Source organism: Mixophyes fleayi, chromosome 3, assembly GCF_038048845.1.
Source record: "Mixophyes fleayi isolate aMixFle1 chromosome 3, aMixFle1.hap1, whole genome shotgun sequence".
Classification (NCBI taxonomy): domain Eukaryota; kingdom Metazoa; phylum Chordata; class Amphibia; order Anura; family Limnodynastidae; genus Mixophyes; species Mixophyes fleayi.
In genome coordinates this window covers 35,757,218-35,778,718 of record NC_134404.1, presented here as the reverse complement: position 1 = coordinate 35,778,718, position 21,501 = coordinate 35,757,218, and the positions used below count along the sequence as shown (strand labels likewise).

Here is a 21,501-nt window from a genome sequence, read left to right as displayed (position 1 = left end):
AGATTTCCAATGTATACAGTTCCGGAGTACAAATCATAATAAAATATTTGACACAATAACACATGTAATAAGGGTATCTGGCGCCCCCTGGCTTTCATGATTAATTTAAGCTTTACATGAGCAGGACCGCCGAGAAGGGTGGGAAGGGTACTAATTACCTGGACCCGGGTATGCCAGGGGCCCCGGCTCGAGCCCTCACTGCCACCCGTTTATTCTGTTTTATTTTTAAACCCTAAAATGTTATTTCTATTTATTATTATTTTTTGCTGGGGATTGGGGGGCTAGGTGACGTCATCACGTCACGCCCGACATTCAGTGAGTAGCAGCACAGAGAGGACCAAGACAGAATAGAGAAGAGAGAAGACAGGAGAGATGAAAGAAGTCAATACAAAGGTAAGTAAAGGAACAGAGGAAAACAGAAAGGCACCGAGTGATGAAGGAGAGTGGGGGGTGGGGGGGAGCTGCATGGCACAGTGATGGAGGGGGGGCAACATGAAACAATGATGGAGGGGGGCAGCATGACACAGTGATGAAGGAGAAGGGGGGCAGGGTGGCACAGTGATGGAGGGGGGGCAACATGACACAATGATAGAGGGGGGGCAGCATGGCACAGTGATGAAGGAGAAGGGGGGCAACATGACACAATGATGGAGGGGGGCAGCATGGCACAGTGATGAAGGAGAAGGGGGGCAGGGTGGCACAGTGATGAAGGAGAGGGGGGGCAGCGTGGCACAGTGATGAAGGAGTGGGGGGAGCAGCATGGCACAGTGATGAAGGAGAGGGGGGGCAGCATGGCACAGTGATGAAGGAGAGGGGGGGCAGCATGGCACAGTGATGAAGGAGAGAGGGGGGCAGCATGGCACAGTGTGATGAAGGGGGGCCAGGTGAAGGGGGGAAAAACAGCATGGAGGGGGCAGTGTGATCATAAGGAGACACATTGTGGTGATGATGGCGGGGCACAGTAATGTGTGTGATGGCATAGGGAGCTTGTGGTAATGGGTGTGTGTGATAACACAGGGGGCTTGTGGTAGTGTGTGTGCGATGGCACAGGGGGCTTGTGGTAGTGTGTGTGTGAGGTAGGTGGTGGCTAATTAATGGGTGCTATTTTGTTTGTGGGGTGATGGTGGGGCAATTTATTAGTGGGAACTTTTAATTTAAGATGGGGTGGTTTGGGGGCTATTGAATGTGGGGGTAAGTTTGGGGAGATTGAGGTCTTTTTATTAAATGTGACTATGAATTATTTAATGGCAGCTATGGTTGCGGGAAATAGGTATATATTTATGACATGTAAATACTATTAACTTATTGCTGGGGCTGTTTGGAGTGAGGGAAATTGGTTTATTTATTAAATGGAAATACTATTATTTTAATGTTGGGGCTGGAGGAAGGCCTAATTATTAATCATGGGTGCTATTTATTTAATGCCGGGGCTGGATAGAAATTTTCTAAATGTACCCATTTTTTTCCAAATAGGGCCCCCAACATTCCAGGATTCAGACAAGCCACAACTAAAGAAACCAGCAGCCACAGGTGGTGAAAGTGTGAAGAACAGGAAGGAGAGAGCAGGACAGTGTGTGAAATGTTGTGATTCTAGTGGGCCAAGATTGTAAACTCTATGTACACACTGCATTCTTTATATACTACACTATGGTGCTAGATGTCCTGAAAGTCAGGGACATATGTCACGCTCCAACAAGCGGGCACTGCACCCTTGTGCCAATAGTGTACACAAGAATGCAGGTTTATTTTCTGTAGGATGGTGGCCTAGCGCTTTGAACCTGCTAGCCACACCCCAATGATGCATAGGCGCACCCCCAATTGTATGAACACACCCACTAACACTTTTGCGCCACCACTCAGCGGCGGCACAACATTTTTTCCCATGCTGAACTATAGGTGGGCCCATGAAGTTGTTGTACCGGGGCCCTGAATTCCTCTTGCCAGCCCTGTACATGAGGCCTAGCCGAGCAGGATTTTAGGTGAATAGATGATTTAATTGAAAGGGCGGTTACTAAAGTGGTTGGCAGAAGAAGGGAGTTTGATGTGATCTTTGCACAATACGCCTAAGGAGAGATTTTTTTTTGCCTATCTGGTCACTTATAGTTCTGTGGAGGCAGAGGGCAGGCGTGTACTAGACGTACTATTGGTGGACAATATGCGTACTTCATTTTTCATTGTGTAGTTGCTGCTCCTTATAAATGACCTTCCTTCGTGAGAGTATGGATGTGAACTTTCCATCCCTTACCTCTTTAGGGGACAAAGAGTCGTGGAGTTTAATGACGTAATTTGCATCACTAATCTCCGCCACACAATGCCACAAATCGCGATAGCTGCGGGTTACAGTGACGCTATTGTATCACCTGACCTCGCCTCCAGGATTTCCCAGCAGAGACCAACGAAGAGTTGGCAAGTACGCTATATGATATACTGGACATACTGGTCCGGCTGTGTTTTAAAAGGTATCTCCCAGACAAGTGTATCTAAGGATCTCACATCGTTAACTCACCTGTTCCCCCACTTAATATCAAGTATTTGTCGTCAATAAATAAAGAACAAAATTGCACCTGAAATTTGCATTTATTGTTCAGAATACTGTTCTATGCAGATGGTCATTGTGGACAATTAGGGATATTTCCATAAACAAAAAGTACCAAGGTCAAAGCTTTAAAACTTGGGATTGTCCTGGAAATGACAAATAGTTGGCAACCTTGGGACTGTAATATATGCTGGTCATTTGTGGCTGTAAAAATATGCTGGTCATTAGGGTGAATATTGGCTGTTCCTAATGGTCATCTGGGTTAAAGTGAAGTGTTTATAAATCATAGGCAATATAGCAGAATACTTCCTACTCTCACGCCCGCGCCTCAAAAAACCCATTAACTTAGTTGTCTTGCGCCGACTGTTTTTTGTTGTCTTTAAGATTCAGCTCCTTCCACGCGCAGATTAGAAGGAATCTAAAAATATTTATAGACTGTGAACTAATTCAGCTCGCTCTTTTTTTTTTTTTCGCTGTTCCTGTGAGGAATCATTTGCTCCTTTTATTTGGCAAAGGTTCCATTTTACTTAAAGAGAAAATCTGAAGGATTACGCTTAAACCGCAGGTTGTCTTTGTTAGTAAACTGCAGATTTTTCTCAGAGTTCTTTTTTTGTTCGTTTCCACACAAATTCTTCTTTATTTGACCCTGAGCTAAATCCAATCACTGTAAACTCGCGGTGCTGAAAGAAACAACGTCTTGAATCAACAAAACCTACTCTCGGCTCCACAGAGGAACGTCTCCTAATGCTCCGAGACATTAGAGGCAGTGAATTAACTTTCCACGTCCCTACAAGAAAAGCATTGGAAGAGAAGCTTAAGGAAATAACAGGGGAGTTTTCAAATTGCTTTTAGCAAAAATGCACAAACACAATGCAAAGGAAATCTCAGACGGATGACAGATACCGTATTTGAATATCCATATGCTCACATTAAACAGATTTGCAGTAAATAACTGTGTTTAGTTCGGTGAACAGAAAGCAACAGTGACATGAAAACAGACCAAATATAATCTTACTGCCCTTCAAGCAGAGGCAATGCTATGAGGCAACTCACCTCCTATCTGCTTATTTATTGGAGCCTCTCTCAGGTCCCAAGTCCCTAGTCCTTGTTTCAGTTTGGACTGTCCCTGACTTTAGACAGATGGAAAGATACATTATTTTGCTGTCCTCCAGACAGTGGGGGGATTATAACATTGTCCCCAACACTCCTGATTTTCTGCATCTGAAAGGGGCAGGGCCTAGTCATTTGGGACATGACATAAATACGGGCATGGTTTGGAGACATTTGGGTATATTTACTAAACTGCGGGTTTGAAAAAGTGGAGATGGTCCCGATAAAACCAATCGGATTCTAGCTGTCATTTATTATTAATATTATCATTCTACAAGATTACAGCTAGAATCTGATTGGTTGCTATAGGCAACATCTCCATTCTTTCAAGTTTAACAAATATACTCCATTGGGTTATAGTTTGGGTGGACTGTGTGTGTGGCTAATGTAGATTTTTTTAATGGAGATTTTGGAACCTGCATAGCTGGGAGTTATGTTATAATAAAAGCATTTGGGGCCGTAGCACAAAGCTGGGGGCTATAAGGAGGCCCAGATCTTCCCAATGTAAACACATAAGTTGTATGTCATGAGACTAATCGTGAAGGGGTGCGTGTGTGTGTGGGGGGGGGGGGGTTGGTTGTGTCAAGCTGCTGTTTTTGAAAATGTATGGGTTTTGGTGACTTTCTCCTTTTTTGCGGCAGTTTGAAAGCCACAGATGTATGAAACGGCAAACTGATAGAAAACCTCTGCCACTTTACAAATTGCCGTCCCGATTTTTAGCCATGATAACAATACAAAGGGTGAGATTTATTAAGCAACGTCAAAAAACCCGGCAGATAATCAGAGATGGCTCAAACTGCAGGCAATTTGAGCAAATTTGTCTGTCAGCAACACTTAGCATCAGTCGCGGACCTCTTTTATAGAGTGCCCCCTGTAGAAAGAAATGATTATAGAGTGCCCCCTGTAGAAAGAAATGATTATATAGTGCCCCCTGTAGAAACAAATGATTATAGAGTGCCCCCTGTAGAAAGAAATGATTATAGAGTGCCCCCTGTAGAAAAAAATGATTATAGAGTGCCCCCTGTAGAAACAAATGATTATAGAGTGCCCCCTGTAGAAATAAATGATTATAGAGTGCCCCCTGTAGAAATAAATGATTATAGAGTGTCCCCTGTAGAAAGAAATAACTATAGAGTGTCCCCTATAGAAATAAATAATTGTAGAGTGCCCCTTATAGAAATAAATTAGTACTGCCTCAATCCTTATTCTGCTTTCACTATCTCAGGATGGCGATAGCAAAAGAAAATCTATGAAACATTATAATTTGATTATATTTTAAGCTACAGTATATAATATTTTATCATCATTTTATTCTAATTAGTAGACCTGAAAGGCCAGGCCTTGTGCCTTCAGTTCCAATGTGCCTGCACGATCCAGCTAGCAGAGTCGCTCATCTCCCCTCAGACTGGTTCGGTGAAGGATGAGGTAACTCTTCCTGCTCTGGGCCAGCGGTGCCGAGTAGGCTCGGGGTCACCCAGCTCGGTCGGCCTGAATTTAATGATAAATTATAGTGATAGAAAATCACCCCTGTTGCCAAGTACTAATAAACACCATCCCATCCAGTGCTTGTTTTCAGAGATAGAGATGTCTAAGGACAGGAAAGTGACAGCCAGAAGCAAAACTTTGATTTATGCGCAGCTTGTGAATGCGGCCTGCACATTTCATGAATGCTTAGCAACATCTGCATGTCATCTTGTTGACATCTGTAATAAGTGGTTGTCGAGGGAGGGGGGGGGGAATTGTTCCGTCTTTAACTAGCGATAGAAGGCATTTATCTTTTATTTCCGTGAAGCAATTCATTTAAGATTAATGCAGAATAAGAAGCACATAAGTGGTTGCTACACAATCCAAAATAGATGAAGTCTTGGGGAAATGTGACGGCTCACCAGGGTATTCCGGGGGCAACATCCTCTTCGAATATATCATTATATACTTGGAGGAAAGTCAATAGCTGCAGGGCTCTGGCTTTTTGCTACATTTGGCAGGTCCTTGGGGGTTCACACTTTAACCTTTGACACAGCTCATTTATTCTTTGTAAAGTTCTGTTCCCTAAACTCCTTTCTACATATTGATTTCCTCTCCCGCTACAGCTATCGACTCTATCATAGCCTGAGGTTTTCCTCCTGGCAGACACTGAGACCTGGACCATCTTCCCCATTCTATTTATTACTATATTTCTGCCAATCACTCCATAAACACTGGCGTCAGGATGGAATACATGCCGCAGTGTATGTACAATTCTACTGCTAGTTTTTCCATTGTTTTTGGGCAGTAATATACATTTAATATGAACGCAGGGGTCTAGCGCCACTTTGTCAGATAGTGCAACCATTATTGAAATATAGATTAGTCCACAGTTCTTCTGTCTTACATTGTAGTATTACTTAATATTGTTAGTTTATTTTATCTAGCTACAGAACCACTAAGCTCCAAAATTTATATTTTCATTTACAGCTTGGTTGAAAACCCACATTTTACATCTTTATTACGGCTCCCTGATATGGCCTGATCAGGGCCGGTGCTAGGTGTCTCGGCGCCCCAGGCAAAGTTTGAAACCACCGCCACTAGCCCCCCCCCCTTCCCCAACACACACCAAATACCCACTTCCCAGACCCTCACAAACTTGATTTAGCAAAAAAATAAAATAAAAAGTAAGCCTTACCACCACCAGCGGTCCAGGTGCAGTGATGTTTCATGCAGAACACTGTCCAGACTCCACTGCTCTCCAGTAGCAAGCACAGGATTTCTAGAGCAGTGGTATACAGGTATTAGTTTTTGGAACTAAAAAACTTGACACAATAAGCCGTTAACACAATTTTTGTGATTAATTGAGCTCTCTTCTATGTATTATGGCCTGACATGTACCTTCATCACACTGCTCCCCCTACATCACAATGTGGCCCTCCTGCATCACAATGTGGCCCCTGCAGCACCCCTCTGATTATTAATGCTCCCCCTCAGCACACCGCCCCCCCCCCCTTGCAGCACACCGGCCCTCCCCTGCTTAACAATGTCCCCCCTTGCAGCACACCTGCCCTCCCCACTTAATGTACCCCTTGCAGCACACCACCCCCACCCTGCTCAACAATGCACCCACCGCAGCACACCACCACCCCCCTGCTAAACAATGCTCTCCCCCCTGCTAAACAATGCTCTCCCCCCCGCTGCTAAACAGTGCGCCCCCCCCCCCCCGCTGCTAAACAGTGCGCCCCCCCTGCTAAACAATGTTCTCCCCCTCTGCTAAACAGTGCTCTAAAAATTGTTGTGGAAAGCTATCTGATTGTCAGCTATCTATGAGTTAGAGGACTGTCCCATCCCTGCTGCCCTTTGTTTATCCCTAGGACCCACCACCCAAAGCATGCACTACAAGAGGAAGCACAAGGGAACACATACACCAATCACGTGGGCTTCCTCCTGCAGGCACTCTGTTAGGAGCACAGTGACGCTGTCACAATTCTGATACGAGAGGTACCTGCTTACGTTGACGCAGCTCAAGAAGAGGGTGCGGAGTCTAACGTGCCCCCTGGTCCAGGAACCCCAGCAAGGAGGTGTGGGTTTTGCTGCAGGAAGCGCTCAGGTCGCTGTCCCTTACTGAGCCCTATAGTGAGGTACAAGAAAGATTAGTTAGGTGAGCCGGTTCTGTAATGTGCTGGCAACAGAGATACACAGGCAGGGATCCAATAGAATGGTCAGACAAGTGGGGTCGGTAACTTCCAGAAGAAACAATGCACATGGAGAATCCAATAGAATGGTCAGACAAACCGGTTCAATAGGAAACAGAGGAGCTGGACAATAGTCAGGACAAGCCAATAATACACAGGAACACCGGAGCAGGAATGACCCAATTCTCTGGTGCCAGAGTCAGCTTTAAATAGCGCAGGAAGCCAATGAAATACCGGCGTTGTGATGTCATCGGCTGCCATCCGGAAGTATCGCGTCTGGTTGTCTGGCAACCAGATGCGGCGGGGGAAGTGACGGCGCCGTCCCTCCGCTCCTTCGGGACGGTGCCTGACGGGGACTGTAGAGGCAAAGGAAATAATCCTCTTTCTCCACAGTAATAGTGTTTATAATATTGGGATGGGAGTCTAGGTGAAAACTTTGTCCTAAAATTCTTCTGAGACACGGTTTTCACTTCTCATAGCAGGGACAGCCCTAATGGGGCCCCTGAACATCAACTGCAGTCTCTAGATAATATGCAACATTCACTTAAGCTAGGGACAAGCATAGAAATTCTGCATATGTAAAATGTATAGTGGAATGGGAACCAGGGCAATCACAAGATTTTCAAGCTTATCATTCCATTGTTAATTATGGTCAAATGCTACTTCCTGTTCCATACACATAATATACACACTTGTATAACATACACAGTATGTTCCCTGTCCCAGTACCACATGAAACACTCTCTAGTGGTCATAATAGGTATTGCAGGTATTTTTTACATTGTTGGAGCCTTTTGATATACTGTGTCCGGATAATTTATATCCATGTCATGAAACACACTGTAATTTGCTAGATGGAAAAGCAAGTCCATGCCGTACTCACAAAAAAAAAAAGGGAATATATAAATAAAAACCCAGCTAGGACCACCATAGAGAGAAAAGTAAAATTATTGGTTGTTGAGTAGGAGATGCAGCTAATCATTTTATTTATGGTTCAAAATAATATTTACACGGTAGAAAAATAGTTATTATTTTTGTTTGCTGTTAGTTTTTCTGTTTTATGGCGTTTGCTATTCCAAAATATTTAAATGACAGCTTTTAGCAACTCCATGGAGTAAATGTATCAAGCTGTGAGTTCCCGACGGGTTTGAAAAGTGGAGATGTTGCCTATAGTGAACAATCAGATCATAGCTATGATTTTGTAGAATGTACTAAATAAATGATAACTAGAATCTGATTGGTTGCTATAGGCAACATCTCCACTTTTCAAACCTGCTGGAAACTCGCAGCTGGATACATTTCCCCCATGGAGTTGCTAAAATATATGAGTGAATTGCTTGTGTCTTGCAAACAAGGATGAATATGCTGCCTGTTTTTTTAATAGATCTATTTATATTATTTTTTTTAAGCCGTGGTCTGTGCGTGGGGACTATATTTTTGCCGGTGGCAATTTTGCGTCTGAAGTGTATTACATTATTCCGCTCTTCTTCGCTGAACGGATCCCTTTCAAAGTTTAGGACGAGACCAGATTTCCTACAACCCGGTGCATTTCTAAGACCATTCCGAGCAATGTAATGAAAAGCGTCACATACACAAAAGTGACGCATGCAACAATACCGTCCTGAAGTCTTCTCATTCTCATGGTTGGTTTAAGCCATAAATGATGGAAAGGAGATGTTACTAAAGAGGTTGGACTGAGGTTGGTTGGACTTAAGACGTGCACCTCTGATGATGTTTTTCGGCTTTCCACCATCAAGTCGCCCTTTTAGTTTACAGAGGCAGCTCCCAAGTGTGGAGAGGAGGCGTGCAACTTGATGTGCGCTAGGAGGACCACTGAGGTGCAGTAGTTATTGTGCAGTGCACTGTGGGTGCGATAGGTCAATGACCTCCAGTAAACGGATCTCTATCAGGCCCTAAGTACCCAGTTCCTCCAGTAGGTGTTGAGACCTGTTTATAGGTATCTCCCATCAGCGTGAGGCAGAAGGATACCAAATACTAGACTGGTGCTGAGACCTTTTCCAGGTCTTGTACATTCAAGTAGAGCCAACTTTTCCACACCCATTGCAACCAATCACACATTTTCTGTTATTCTCTAAACAATACTAGAGAAAATGACAAAGTTGGAGTTGTCGTCATGGGTTACAACACCTCTGCTGTACAGTTACCCGTGTGTTTATCGATACAGTCTATTGTATTGGTTGTGGTTGCCACTGAATGAGCAATAAGTCAGGCCGCATTCTAAAAGCTTAGAGCGCGGTGTTAGAATGTTAGAGCACAGTGGTGGGAGAGCCATCATTGACTCGACAAGTGAATGAGTGAAAAACGCTAAATGATACAGGTGTATGATACATCGTAGCGCCCGACCTACTGTACAGACAGCAATATGTATTATTTATTGGGGGGAGATACTGCGCTTTGTACTGGAGGTGCCAAAATAAAATGTCAATCGTTAAACCCCGAGTAGCCTCAGATATCACACCAGGACCCAAAAAGATTTTTATTGTATTTACAATAAAGGGTTTCGAAGTAAAAACAAATAAAATGCACAGAGCCCATAGGACAAAATAGTCATCTGGCTCCATTCTGAACATGACAAAAGCTGATGTTCTTGCACTAGTCCTTCCTCATCATCTCCTGGCTCTCCAGAGTACACTGACCCATTTCAGGGCAGAGTAATTAGCCTTTCAGGCACGGCCGTGTTTCCATTAAATATATATAAGCCTTGCAGGGTGACATTTACTTACCTAGGCTTTGTAATAACACACTGGAAGATTTCTGTTGCCTTTTCTTTATTTTTCTTTTTATCTGAACACAAGCGAAGTATAAAATGTTCACTTTCTGGCACATTAACCCTGTGCTGTCTGCAGATCGCAGCGTTGGCCGTTAATTCCGTCACCGACCTGCACATTTATAAATCCCGATCTTCACATTTTTATCGTTGAATAATGAATTTATTTATTTAGCTTTATTTTTAACTGACATTTACATATTGTTTCTTGGAGGCAGGTGTTATACGTTTCTTACTGCTACCACTGGATGTATTTTATAGCCACCAGGATTTTATTTATATGTCTGGAGCCGTCGGCAAACAATCTTGCAAACCTTAAACCCATCCCTTCCATAACCGCCGGTATTTATGGTACACTATCAATTCTCACATTTATTTACTGATACAAGCGTTCGCTGTGTTTACAGTGTTCTGTGAATTTTGCTTACAATATCTCTTATAATATAAATAGTTCCATTAGGCTTTATGCTAAGAGCTCATTGATATTTATATGCATGCTGTCTATTCTGTCCGTAGCAGAGTCATACACAGATAAATGTTATTTTTAGCAAATAGTGCCTTTATGTCATATCCCATACTTGCCAACTCTGGCAAGCTGTCCTGCAGGAGATCAGGGGAGAGGTGGGAGTGTGTGGGCGGGGCACCGCGAATTGTGTAATTTGGCCCGCCCCCTAAATGACATCACACTTTTGTAGCCTATTACAGCAGGTGGCGAGGCCACAATGACGTGCACATCATGTCCTAAGACCTGCCCGCTTGCCACTTAAGTAATGATTGAGACCAGAAACTGGGAGGTTGTCCTGCTCTCCAGGGAGTCCAGGAGAAGTCCCTGAAATTCGGGAGTCTCCTGGACATTGCGGGAGAGTAGACAACCATGTCATATCCCCGTAGAGAAGGTGTAGGCGGTTTATGACTCTCTGGCTGCTGTGGAACCACAAGTCCCAGCAGCCATTGTCAGGAGAGTGCTCAGGTCATTGTGGTATGTTTACATACTGCTACCATTCAATCGTCCCAATTCCAAGGTGGAAGCTGATGCACCTAGAGTCAAGCATTATGGTGAAGGTTAATTGACGATAGTCTGATCAGTTGTGAATATCTGCCCATCACAGGTGTAAGTACTGCCCCTCCTGAGGTCCAGGAATCAGGGCTGCTCTAGCACCCAATCGAAGGATGTAGGCCCAATCCCAGTAAGACAGTCTCTTGGTGACCTTTCTGGGGCAAGCTGTCCAGGAAGAGTGGTTTGGACATGAAGCGGTGGGATAGTCCATAGGCACAGAGCCGTAACCTAAAATTTTAGTGCCTGGGGCAACAACGAAAACTGCCACCACCAAATGAACCTACAACATTCATAAACTGCGCCCCCCTTAAGTGTCACCCCTCTCCCACAGCCTTAGTTACAGTCCTGGCCTGGGTAGTAATTACTATTTTTCAGTCCTGGGGGTAAATGTATGAACATGCGGGTTCTTCAACACCCGCGTGTTTAGCGTGTTCGGCGATTAAATTTCAAGCGGCGCTGCATTGTTCCCTTTACAATGCAGCGCCGCTTGAAATTTAATCGCTGAACACGCTGAACACGCGGGTGTTGAAGAACCCGCATGTTCATACATTTACCTCCTAGTTTTATTTTTAAAGAAGTGTCATAAAAATTCTATATTCCCAGTCATGCTACATTGATTCACTAATTTTAAGCCAAAGTTGATAGTATAAAACAGTTCACTGATAACAGAACTTTTGTCCCATTAGCCGTATTAGCACAATGAGACAAACCACATCCAGTGAGTCCATTAGCAGTCACTGCTGAGGCTCTGTGATACTTCCTCATTAACAACACGTTTTCCTCAGGTCAAACTCTGTCATTTCACAAAGGATACAAATAACTAAAGAGAAGCACCATCCAAGATAACAGTTGGGAGACTAAAATATAATAGTAGATATTAACAACAATGAAAAGACTTGCACAGTGGTCTCTAATTAAACTGCCATCTGAAGCCTCAGTTTTTGAGGGGTCGGTAGAAAAAACAAAATGTGGTAAATGTATTAAAAAATGTTATATTGAATAATAATTAACAAAACATTTTATTTTATAGTGTACATCACACCGTATAAATGTGTGTCATTGGCGAACTTAAAATTGTATAATAAATGTCAAAAATAATAGATCATACACATGGAAATTTTGAACTTTTTATACCCTTATAATGACTCTAAGTGACCTTTTATGGAGAAGTTCTGAATGAATGATTTATGAATCCGTCTGCTAAAAATAGAACTATTGGTCTCATATTGTGAGTCTTCTGATGAACCGCTGGAGAATTTTTCAACCCAATTCATGTTTTATGTCAATTTAAAGTGATAGTCTTATTTATCCCATGATTTTAGAGAGACATCTCTTGTGTGTTTGTCTTTGATATTAATTATGTATTTCATATAATTAATTTAATATTGAAATTCATTTATTTAACTCTTTTTGAAAATAATAGTGTTGTGTTATGTCTCTGCCATGTAGCCTTAGAGGTAATATACTAGCAATTTCTTATATAAATAAAGGGAAACGCCAGGAGGTAGAGTTACTAAAACTTCTAAAAAAGGGAAATGGGGAGGTGTTGCCCATAGCAACCAATCATAATCTATCTATCATTTATCTACTACATTCTAAAAGATGATAGCTAGAATCTGATTGGCCACTTTTGCTTTCTAGAAGATATAGTAAATCTACCCCCAGAGGTCAAAGGGCAGAGGTTGTCTATGCACAATAGAGGCAGCCATTTTGTGCGCTGAAGCTGCCTCCATGAACATTAACTACCTGTGAGGCACTTTTACTCTGTGAAAGTCACTGCCTAGTGAATCCATAGGCTACAGTCCCATAAATATTGCTTAGCCCCCAAAATGACTGCATCCACTGAATTGAAAGACTTGTTTCTCACGAATAATGGTTTGGGCCACAACATGGCCGCCTGCAGGATCTGTATGTGACATTTCTCATTCTGCTTAAATAACGTACAGTGGTAGAACGTATATTGGTCAGTATTTTCTCACCCATGAAGAAGACTATGGCCTATTGCAAAACAAACTACACCGACTGGAACAACAGTTAATTAAAAAGTGGTTGTTTTTTTTTTATTTTCAATATTTCTGTGCTGGGCATTATACAATATGACCTCTGTGTTACTGTTGTAAGCTATTATCATAAGCTTTTTTTTTTTGGAACCTTAACTGTACCTAAATATACCCTACATAAGCTGGAGTCATTAATCATTATCTCTAAATCAACCCGAATGGCCAAACTTTACTCAGATTGACACCTGAATGGCCGCAATGGGAAAAACCAATACATTTTGGGTGATTTTTCTTCCCTGTCACGTATTGATCATCAGTCAACCAGAATTTCCATCATGCCCCGTAATGTGATCAGATCTCCATCTGCAGAACGATCGTTTGATGTCCACACAGTAAAAGCCACCAAATTGACCCATTGCACCTTACCGTATACAAGAAAGAACTTTGCCTATTGGTTAAAGATAATCAAATCTAAGTATCTGTGTTGAATCTTGCCCCACACTGACCATGTTCCCCCTGTAGAAAAAAATGATTGTAATGTCGGTGGTTTCTACAACAAATTGCTGGGGATAAAAAAATAAAATAAAATAAATGAAATGTATTTGCATGTAAGATCAAAGTCAACTATCATTGCTGCTAGTGGTACCATTGGTAAAGCTGGTGCCACCTTCACCCAGGCATCACACTGCCCTGTACACGCCCATGTGGACAGGATGCGATCGCCCAGGTAGGTCCCTCTGCTGAGCGTCACAATTTTCAATGCAATATTTGATGTGATTGAGATGATTGTTACTGAGAATTTTATTATCTATATTTTAAACTCTCCTGCATTCCTGACCCACACTGGTGTCTCTAACCTCTCACGGCTACTGTAAGGAATACATACAATGTGTGTTTTTACTGTCACGTGTTTATCTTATTAGCTTTTGTGGGGGATTGTTTGTTCCAAGAAAATAATTAAACAAACTGTAATTGATTTGTTTATAAATAATTGTTTCCATTAAATATAATTGCTTGCTTTGATGCACGCTGAATGTTAACTTTTCTGCAAACACACACAGGCCAGGATCTATTGTTCCCACAGGTTCTCTAATCCTTTTCAGTCACAACCTGCTCTCATTGTGCCTCATAATGTAATGTTTACCTGGTAAGACCCAATTGTGTTGAATAGAATTTGCAAGTGGACCAGTTATTTTCAACCTTTCTTTGTTTCTTCCCCCCTCTCTACACCTATTAATAATAGCGTAATTACACACTCAATATGATGCGTTTGTATTCTGAAAATATATATTGCTCTGCTTTCATTATTGCAAGGTTGCTATGCTTTGTGTCGCAATACCGTCCTTATTTTATTTTCTTGTGAAGTTATATTTCGTACATGGTGTCTGTGCCCTCTCTTACTGTCAAGTGTTGAACCAGTATTGCCAAATACAAACGAGAGAGGAAAACGAAATATAAGGTATATATTCATGGGGACGTTTATGGAAACTGGCGCGCAGGAAAAGATAAGTAATATAGCCCATAGCAAACAAATTCTCTGCCTGATTGGATGCTGTGGATTACAGCAACTTTTTTGCACGTGCGCCAGTTTGCACAAAAGATCCTCCCCGATTGTGTTTTTTTTTTTTTCTTTTTCATTTTCAACTTGGTCAAGAGAGCAAAAAAAACCCCTTAATTGGAACCCTGGCAATGTCTGTTTTCTCTGTTCTGCAGAAATGTTGAAGGAGTTGAACCAGCAGCGCAGATCGAAAGAGTTTACAGACCTGAAAATTATTGTTGAAGGCAAAGAGTTTGAAGTCCATCAAAATGTTCTAGCTTCCTGCAGCTTGTATTTCAAGGACCTGATTAAAAGGTTTGCCTTCCTTCCAGCTGTGATCTGGTCTGTTCTTTTGTAGGGCGCATATGTGTGGCTTATTTTTTTTCTTTCTTTATTTTCATTCCTCCCCTTTCTTGCAGGTCTGTGAAGACTGAATCTCTTTGTCACCGAGCCAGTAGCCATTCTCTCCGGTTTTCTTGAATGTACTTTCAAACCATACCCTGAAATATATATATATATATATATATATATATATATATATATACATACATAGCAGGCTGGTGGGCAGGGGTCAGTCTCTCTATCTCGGGGCACACAGGCCTCTTCTGCTTAAGACGCAAGATTCCGATGACTGTTTAAAGGTTAAACACAGGCCCAGTGTGAACATAATTAGAGAAATTGATGTCAGCATCCAAACAGTAAATAGAGAACATAAACTGCATTTACCAGAAGTACTATTAAAAGTCCATGTTAACCTATGGCTTCATCTCCAGCAGTGTTTTTCGTAGGTTCCCAGCTAATTGTCTTCGCAGCCAATTTATAAGATCATTCAGCTGTCAGGATTCCAGCGCGGAGCTTAGCGCAGCCGCCCCACGTCAAGTTAAATTGTGTTGAGCAAAACTACCAGATAGCATCAGAAATCGATTGCATGTTACCTTAATTAAATATACCTTCTGCCCAAACAGAGCTGTTTCTACCAGTAGAGTCAGTACTGCAGTCACGCAGTCACCCCCCCATTTGTCTTTTCGTGTGCGTTATTGTTTCTTGTAATCCATCAAGGAAGCGTTGTTGGGTTTTTTTTGTTTTTTTTAATGACTTTTCAATCTTTATTTTTTTTCCTCATCCTTATTTTTCTTTTATCTTTTGTTTTGTTTTCTCACATACTGCAAACAAAATAATTCATAGCGTTTGTATAAGGAGGGTGCCAGGGTAGCATAGCGAGGTGGAGGGGGGGATAAACAAATAAATATTAATACGGATAACCCCTATTTCTCTCAATCATCAACAAATTAATCCTGGTGCATTCTTTGCTTTGCAGCGAGAGCAGACATGTGTTAGCGGGTTGCCGTGAAGACGTCATTAATCTTTTGCTTGCTATCAGAAATACTGAATTTTCACAAACTAACACTATAGCGGTAACATTTTCCTTACAGGGCATTGACGCGACTGGTCCTTTTTTGTTGTTGTTGTTGTTTGTTTATTTCTTTTAAATATTGCTGCGGCTGATCTTGAGAGAGCTGTGTGTATTAATCCCTTTGCTTGATGTGATTCCGCTTACTGCGTTCTTAGCTATTTATCAATAATACATACAGTAGACCCGGGTGTTTTGTGTGTATCAGGGAACAGTCTCTTGTAGCGTGTTTGGTTTGTGCGTGTGTGTGTGTGTGTCTTCTCCCCCGTTTGTTTTGATGGTTCCCCCTGATTCTGTGTTATCTTTGCTGTATTCAGGCTTTAGCATTCATAGCAGCCACTGATGGCTGTTATCACTTATAAGTATAGAGGCTACTTATTTCTTAGATAATAGCAAGGGTTGGAGCCCTCTAGCCATTCTCTGTAGAAAGTGTTCCCGCTCCTCTCTGTTTATGCTTTTGAAATTCAATTTATTTTATCACTTAGTGGAAGAAATTCATCCGTTTTTTTTTATTTTATTCCCTCTTCCCAGTCAGTGGTGCAGAGTTTGGAGAACAGTTTGCTGCAGTTATCCAGCCCAGCTAGGTTAAACAGCCGCCAAGTTCCTTAGGGGTATGTTTGCTAAACTGCGGGTTTGAAAAAGTGGAGATGTTGCCTATAGGCAACCAATCACATTCTAGCTTTCATTTACTTAGTGCGTTCTACAAAATGACAGCTAGAATCTGATTGGTTGCTATATACCCCTTGGAGTGTAACAATGTCAAATGTACTCCATATGCAGCTTCAAGTTCCACCATAGCTCAAATTTGCTGCTCTCGCCCTTCCCTCATCTCCGCAGACCTCCATGAATACAATTGTAACAAGGAAAAAAAAATGACAAAACATTGGAAATTAAGTTTAAAAAGTAAAATAAAGAACCTTCGGAATTGAAATAAATTTATTTATTGATGATTGTCCTAGTGACGTTAGTAGTACCCGATTCTACACTCTTTGCACTAAACTCATGCAGCTGGTATGTAATCACCACTGGGATCCTGTGGAAATAGCCTTCTTACTGCAAAACCTCAATGCTACTTGGCCTACTACTTACTTACTATAGGTGCTGATGGTTGCTAGCATCAAATAGTCCTTATACTTTTAATATTACTGGCAGCTGTCAGAACGTTTTCTGTTGGCATTTTTTCTAAATCACAGAATGACCTGTTTAACTCATTTGAGTGATATTTTTGTATATTTGATCATTGTTGCCTAGTTTCCTGGAATGTCCGGTAGACTCCAGATTTAGGGGGGGACCTCCCACATAGAGCGGGATAGCATGCAATGTTCCTGGGGAGCACTTACCTTATGAAAGGTGGGCAGGGACAGAGTGCGACTTGCGGGAGGAGAGACAATAAGAGAGGCAGTGGGCAGGGTCGTCACATCATCAAGCCCACGCCTATCTATACGTTTACAGAGGTGGGTGGGGCTTAATGACGTGTGGCCCTGCCCACCTCCTCTCTCTCTACCTTCCTCGCTGTCTCCTTGGAAATCTCCGCGCATGCTCAGAAAGCCAGCGAATGCAAATGTGCCATTGCAGACCACCGCGTATCTGACATGCCCACCTGCACCTGGAGAGGTGGGATGAGCAGGGGGAACATGCTCATTTTTAAGACCAATTTGCTCCCATTTTGCAACCAACTCTACATCAGTCTCTGTGTGTTTAATGCAAGTACATATCGCTATCTGTGGCTGAGAATATAAATATCCTATATCTTCTAACATATCTAGTTACTCTAACCTGTGCTAGGTCGATTTAATTAATTTTTTTTTTTCGTATTCAGGTATTTAATCCTGGCGCACATTTACACCATTAAATACCTCACCTAGTATAAACAGCTTCAGGGAGCGGTAGTGTTTTTCCGATGGAAAATAAGTTTCTCTTTTAGAGAATCCGTTGAAGTAAACTTCAGCATATTCAGTGAGCTGTCACATCTGTCTTCTCCGTAAGTATTCTTCAGAAAGGGAGAGAGAAAAAAAAATGAATGAAATTTGGAATTTGTGTTTTATTCTTCATGTTGAATAGCTCAAAGAGAGAAAGAGAGACAGACTTCTTTTGATTTATAAGGAGATATCGCCTACAAAGTATACTTACTAGTTGTTGGTTTTTTTGTACACCATAGCTTTATTTTTTGCATCTTCCATCTCAACACAAATCTTTTTATTATTTATTTTTTTTCCCTCTTCCTATTCTTTACTTTTAAGATTTATCCTGTCTCTATGAGGATAAAAGGAAACTTTCTTGTGTATAAAGTAGGGGCTCCGAAAGTTTTGAAGAAACTTAATACGCTTCACTCTCTGTAAACTGTCTGGTAACAGAGAAGAATAAAAGAATGTAGCTAAGATTCTCTCCAGCACACGTTATGAAATGTATTTTCATCAGGAATAAACTAGACATAGGTGTTAACCCGTAGCAACCAATCAGAGAGGAGCTTTCATTAAGACAGCCACCTAAATGCCAATCCTGCCGATCTACCAAAGATACGTCTCCTGGCTCTGTACGTACCTTGGTAGGGAAGGTGGAGCCATAAGGAAAGGTATAAACATTTCTGTTACTATGGTGTGAGGGAAAATCTGTGTTGTAAAATGTTTCACAGGTGTTGTCACTTCCTGTATATAGGGGCGGCAGACATTTTGTTTTGGCTGTGCCTTACACAAGCCTTTATTTATAACATGGGGACTATGGCACTAAGAATTTAACAAAGAAAAAAAAACATCTGCCTCTCGCCCCCAGGTCACACGGGTGACTGCCTGTGATTTAACATGCTCGGTACAATAGCTACTCCATACTTGGCAACCTTTGAATAGTGAATTCCAGGAGATACCTGGCAGGGGGCGAGGCTGGAGGGATGGGGCAGGGCGCGGTCAATCGCGTCATTTTGGCCCCACCACCGCAACAAAAAACGTAATTTTGTTGCGTGAGGCGGGGCCAAAATGACACGATTCACCGCAAATTGTGCCATTATGGCGAGTAAATTGCAGTATGTGGGATACTTACCTGCTCGTCCGGGAGACCTACCCGGATTTAGGGAGTTTCCCGGACATTCCAGGAGAGTTGGCAAGTATGACCTACTCGACTTAGTTGCAGAGTCACGCTTGAAACTATTGTCTCACCCTTAGTAGTCTATTAATGAAGCGGTGAAGAGCCTAAAATCTGGCAAAAAGGCTCTTTCACCGCCTCGTCCCATCTAACAAAGGGTTTACCCCAGAGATATCAGAGATTTCTCCGGTCATAAGCAATCTTCAGCTGTTTAGCACTGTCCCCATAGACCTCTATCAATTCATCAAGAACTGAAAACTTAACGCAATCTCTGGCTTTATTTACCATTTCCGATGGAGTGCAGTCCCGCTGGAGAGGATCCTCTTTGCAGACTGCATGTGTAGTAAGAAACATCGGCGCATGTGTAGTAAGTAAACTCCGTTTCTTCAATAAAGCCAGCCCTTTTCACAACGAAACAAGAGTTTAGTTACAGAGAGGATCGCAGGGCAGGTAAGTATTGTTGAATGGCAGCGGTACATGTTTCTACATGGCCGTGACCAGCAGCGATAACGATCCTTAAGTTCTGCTGCCCACCGATGATAAATAGACCCCTATCTGAGGACAGAGGAATATATGAATAAGTAATAAGACACCCATCTCTCCACTGGGAACCATTTAATATGCTACACAGAAAAACAACATCTACAGCTCACAGTGTTCTAACTTTCTAAAGTACAAAAGATTCCGTCCTGCCGCAGCGCAGACAGGATAATTTGTTTCTTCAAGAAATGAAAATAGGAGATCTGCGAGTAGAGGAACCTTAAGATTGTTCTTTTAATGTCAAGCTTGTATTAAATAAGGAGCGTGGGACAGGTCCACAGACATTTATTAAGGGCTGAGCTCAGGCCGCTCTCCGTATGTTTGCTTTACAGGAAGACAAATAGTAACTGGAATGAAAAGGAGTAGACTCCCGTGGCCGTTTTCTTCCCTATTAAAAATGTTCTAGCCCTGTTGTCTCTGAAGAGACCGCTGCCAGCTCTGTGCCCGGGATCTGGGAGGAAATGTAACCATGCTTCAATTTCTTAAATTGTTTATAAATGTAATTTAAGATAACAAAGGCAGCATTTCATCGCTGAGCTCGGCTGCTGAGGGCCAGAGCAAACCTGCCTGATAAGGAATGCAAATAATAGAATTTAATTTGATAGATGGCTTGGTGTAGCAGAATGGAAGTGATCCTTTGACACACTCCAGCAGACACTGAGTATGGGTATATTTAGGGATATATTACTAAACTGCAGGTTTGAAAAAGTTGATATGTTGCCTATAGCATCCAATCAGATTCTAGCTGTCATTTTGTAGAATGCACTAAATAAATGGAAGCTAGAATCTGATTGGTTGCTATAGGCAACATCTCCACTTTTTCAAACCCGCAGTTTATTAGATATACCCCTAAGTGCCTCAGAGAAGTACTTCATACCTGCTCTCCCCAAATGTCCGAGAGGCTCCCGAATTTCAGGAAGTCCTCCCAGAAGAGAAGGCACTCGCCTGGATCCTGAGAGGGGTTGGGCTGAATGGCGCAATTCGCCAGCTATGTTTTTGGTCGATTAAAGTTTATTCTGTGAATAATAGTAATGATAGTTCATATGCTAATGTAAGAAAAAATTTTTTTTACATTTTGGGGATTCACCTGAACAACGTATTGGTCGCCATTTAAGAAAACGGATGCAAAGGAAAAAGGTGGTGTTGCCCAGACTGGCAAAGTACAGACTGGCAGTGGGCAATTTGTTTTATTGACTAGTGAACCACAATGAGCTCATCAGACTTCTAGACTGCTTTTAGTCCCAGGCCGGCCCCGACAACCAATCAGATTATAACTGTCATTTTTCTTGTGCCGTTTAGAAAATGAAAGCAAACATCTGATTGGTTGCTGTGGGCAACACTACCATTCTGCTTGTCATCCAGTGGGATGCTGGGAAATGTTGCCTCAGTCCATTGTCAGAAGCAGGGAAATTAATATTGACATTTAACACACTACATGCCATTCATGTCAACGGCCCCGTGATGCAGTAAATGTCAGTTTAAAATATGCTGCATCCGTATAGAGGCGCAGCTGGGAAACAGATATTTCCTAATGGTACTTGGCCGTGAACGTTGGCCTTTCTGAATAATCTTATATGTAAATGTGACAGTGTTTTGTTCGGGAATCCACGCATTCTCCAACCCATGACGGAAAAAAGCTGCAGTTGATTCGGTTGTGTTGACAGGAATAATTTCTGAAAGGCTTGTAATTAGAGGCGCTAATTATCCGTAACCCTTTTAATGCTAAAATATTTTCTTCTCAGGGGGCATTTAAATGATTTTTTCATGAAGTATACTTTCCCGTAG

General features: G+C 42.1%; 1 protein-coding gene across 2 annotated transcripts in view; it reads left to right on the top strand.

Moving 5' to 3' along the window:
• The window catches only part of KLHL29 (kelch like family member 29), a 625,364-nt gene that overhangs the window by 484,100 nt on the left and 119,763 nt on the right, over nt 1-21,501 (top strand). For both annotated transcript variants that reach the window (XM_075201372.1, XM_075201373.1), the window contains exon 6: nt 14,867-15,005. In XM_075201372.1, the coding sequence (XP_075057473.1) occupies nt 14,867-15,005 (139 nt within the window). The remainder of the gene's footprint in view (nt 1-14,866; nt 15,006-21,501) is intronic.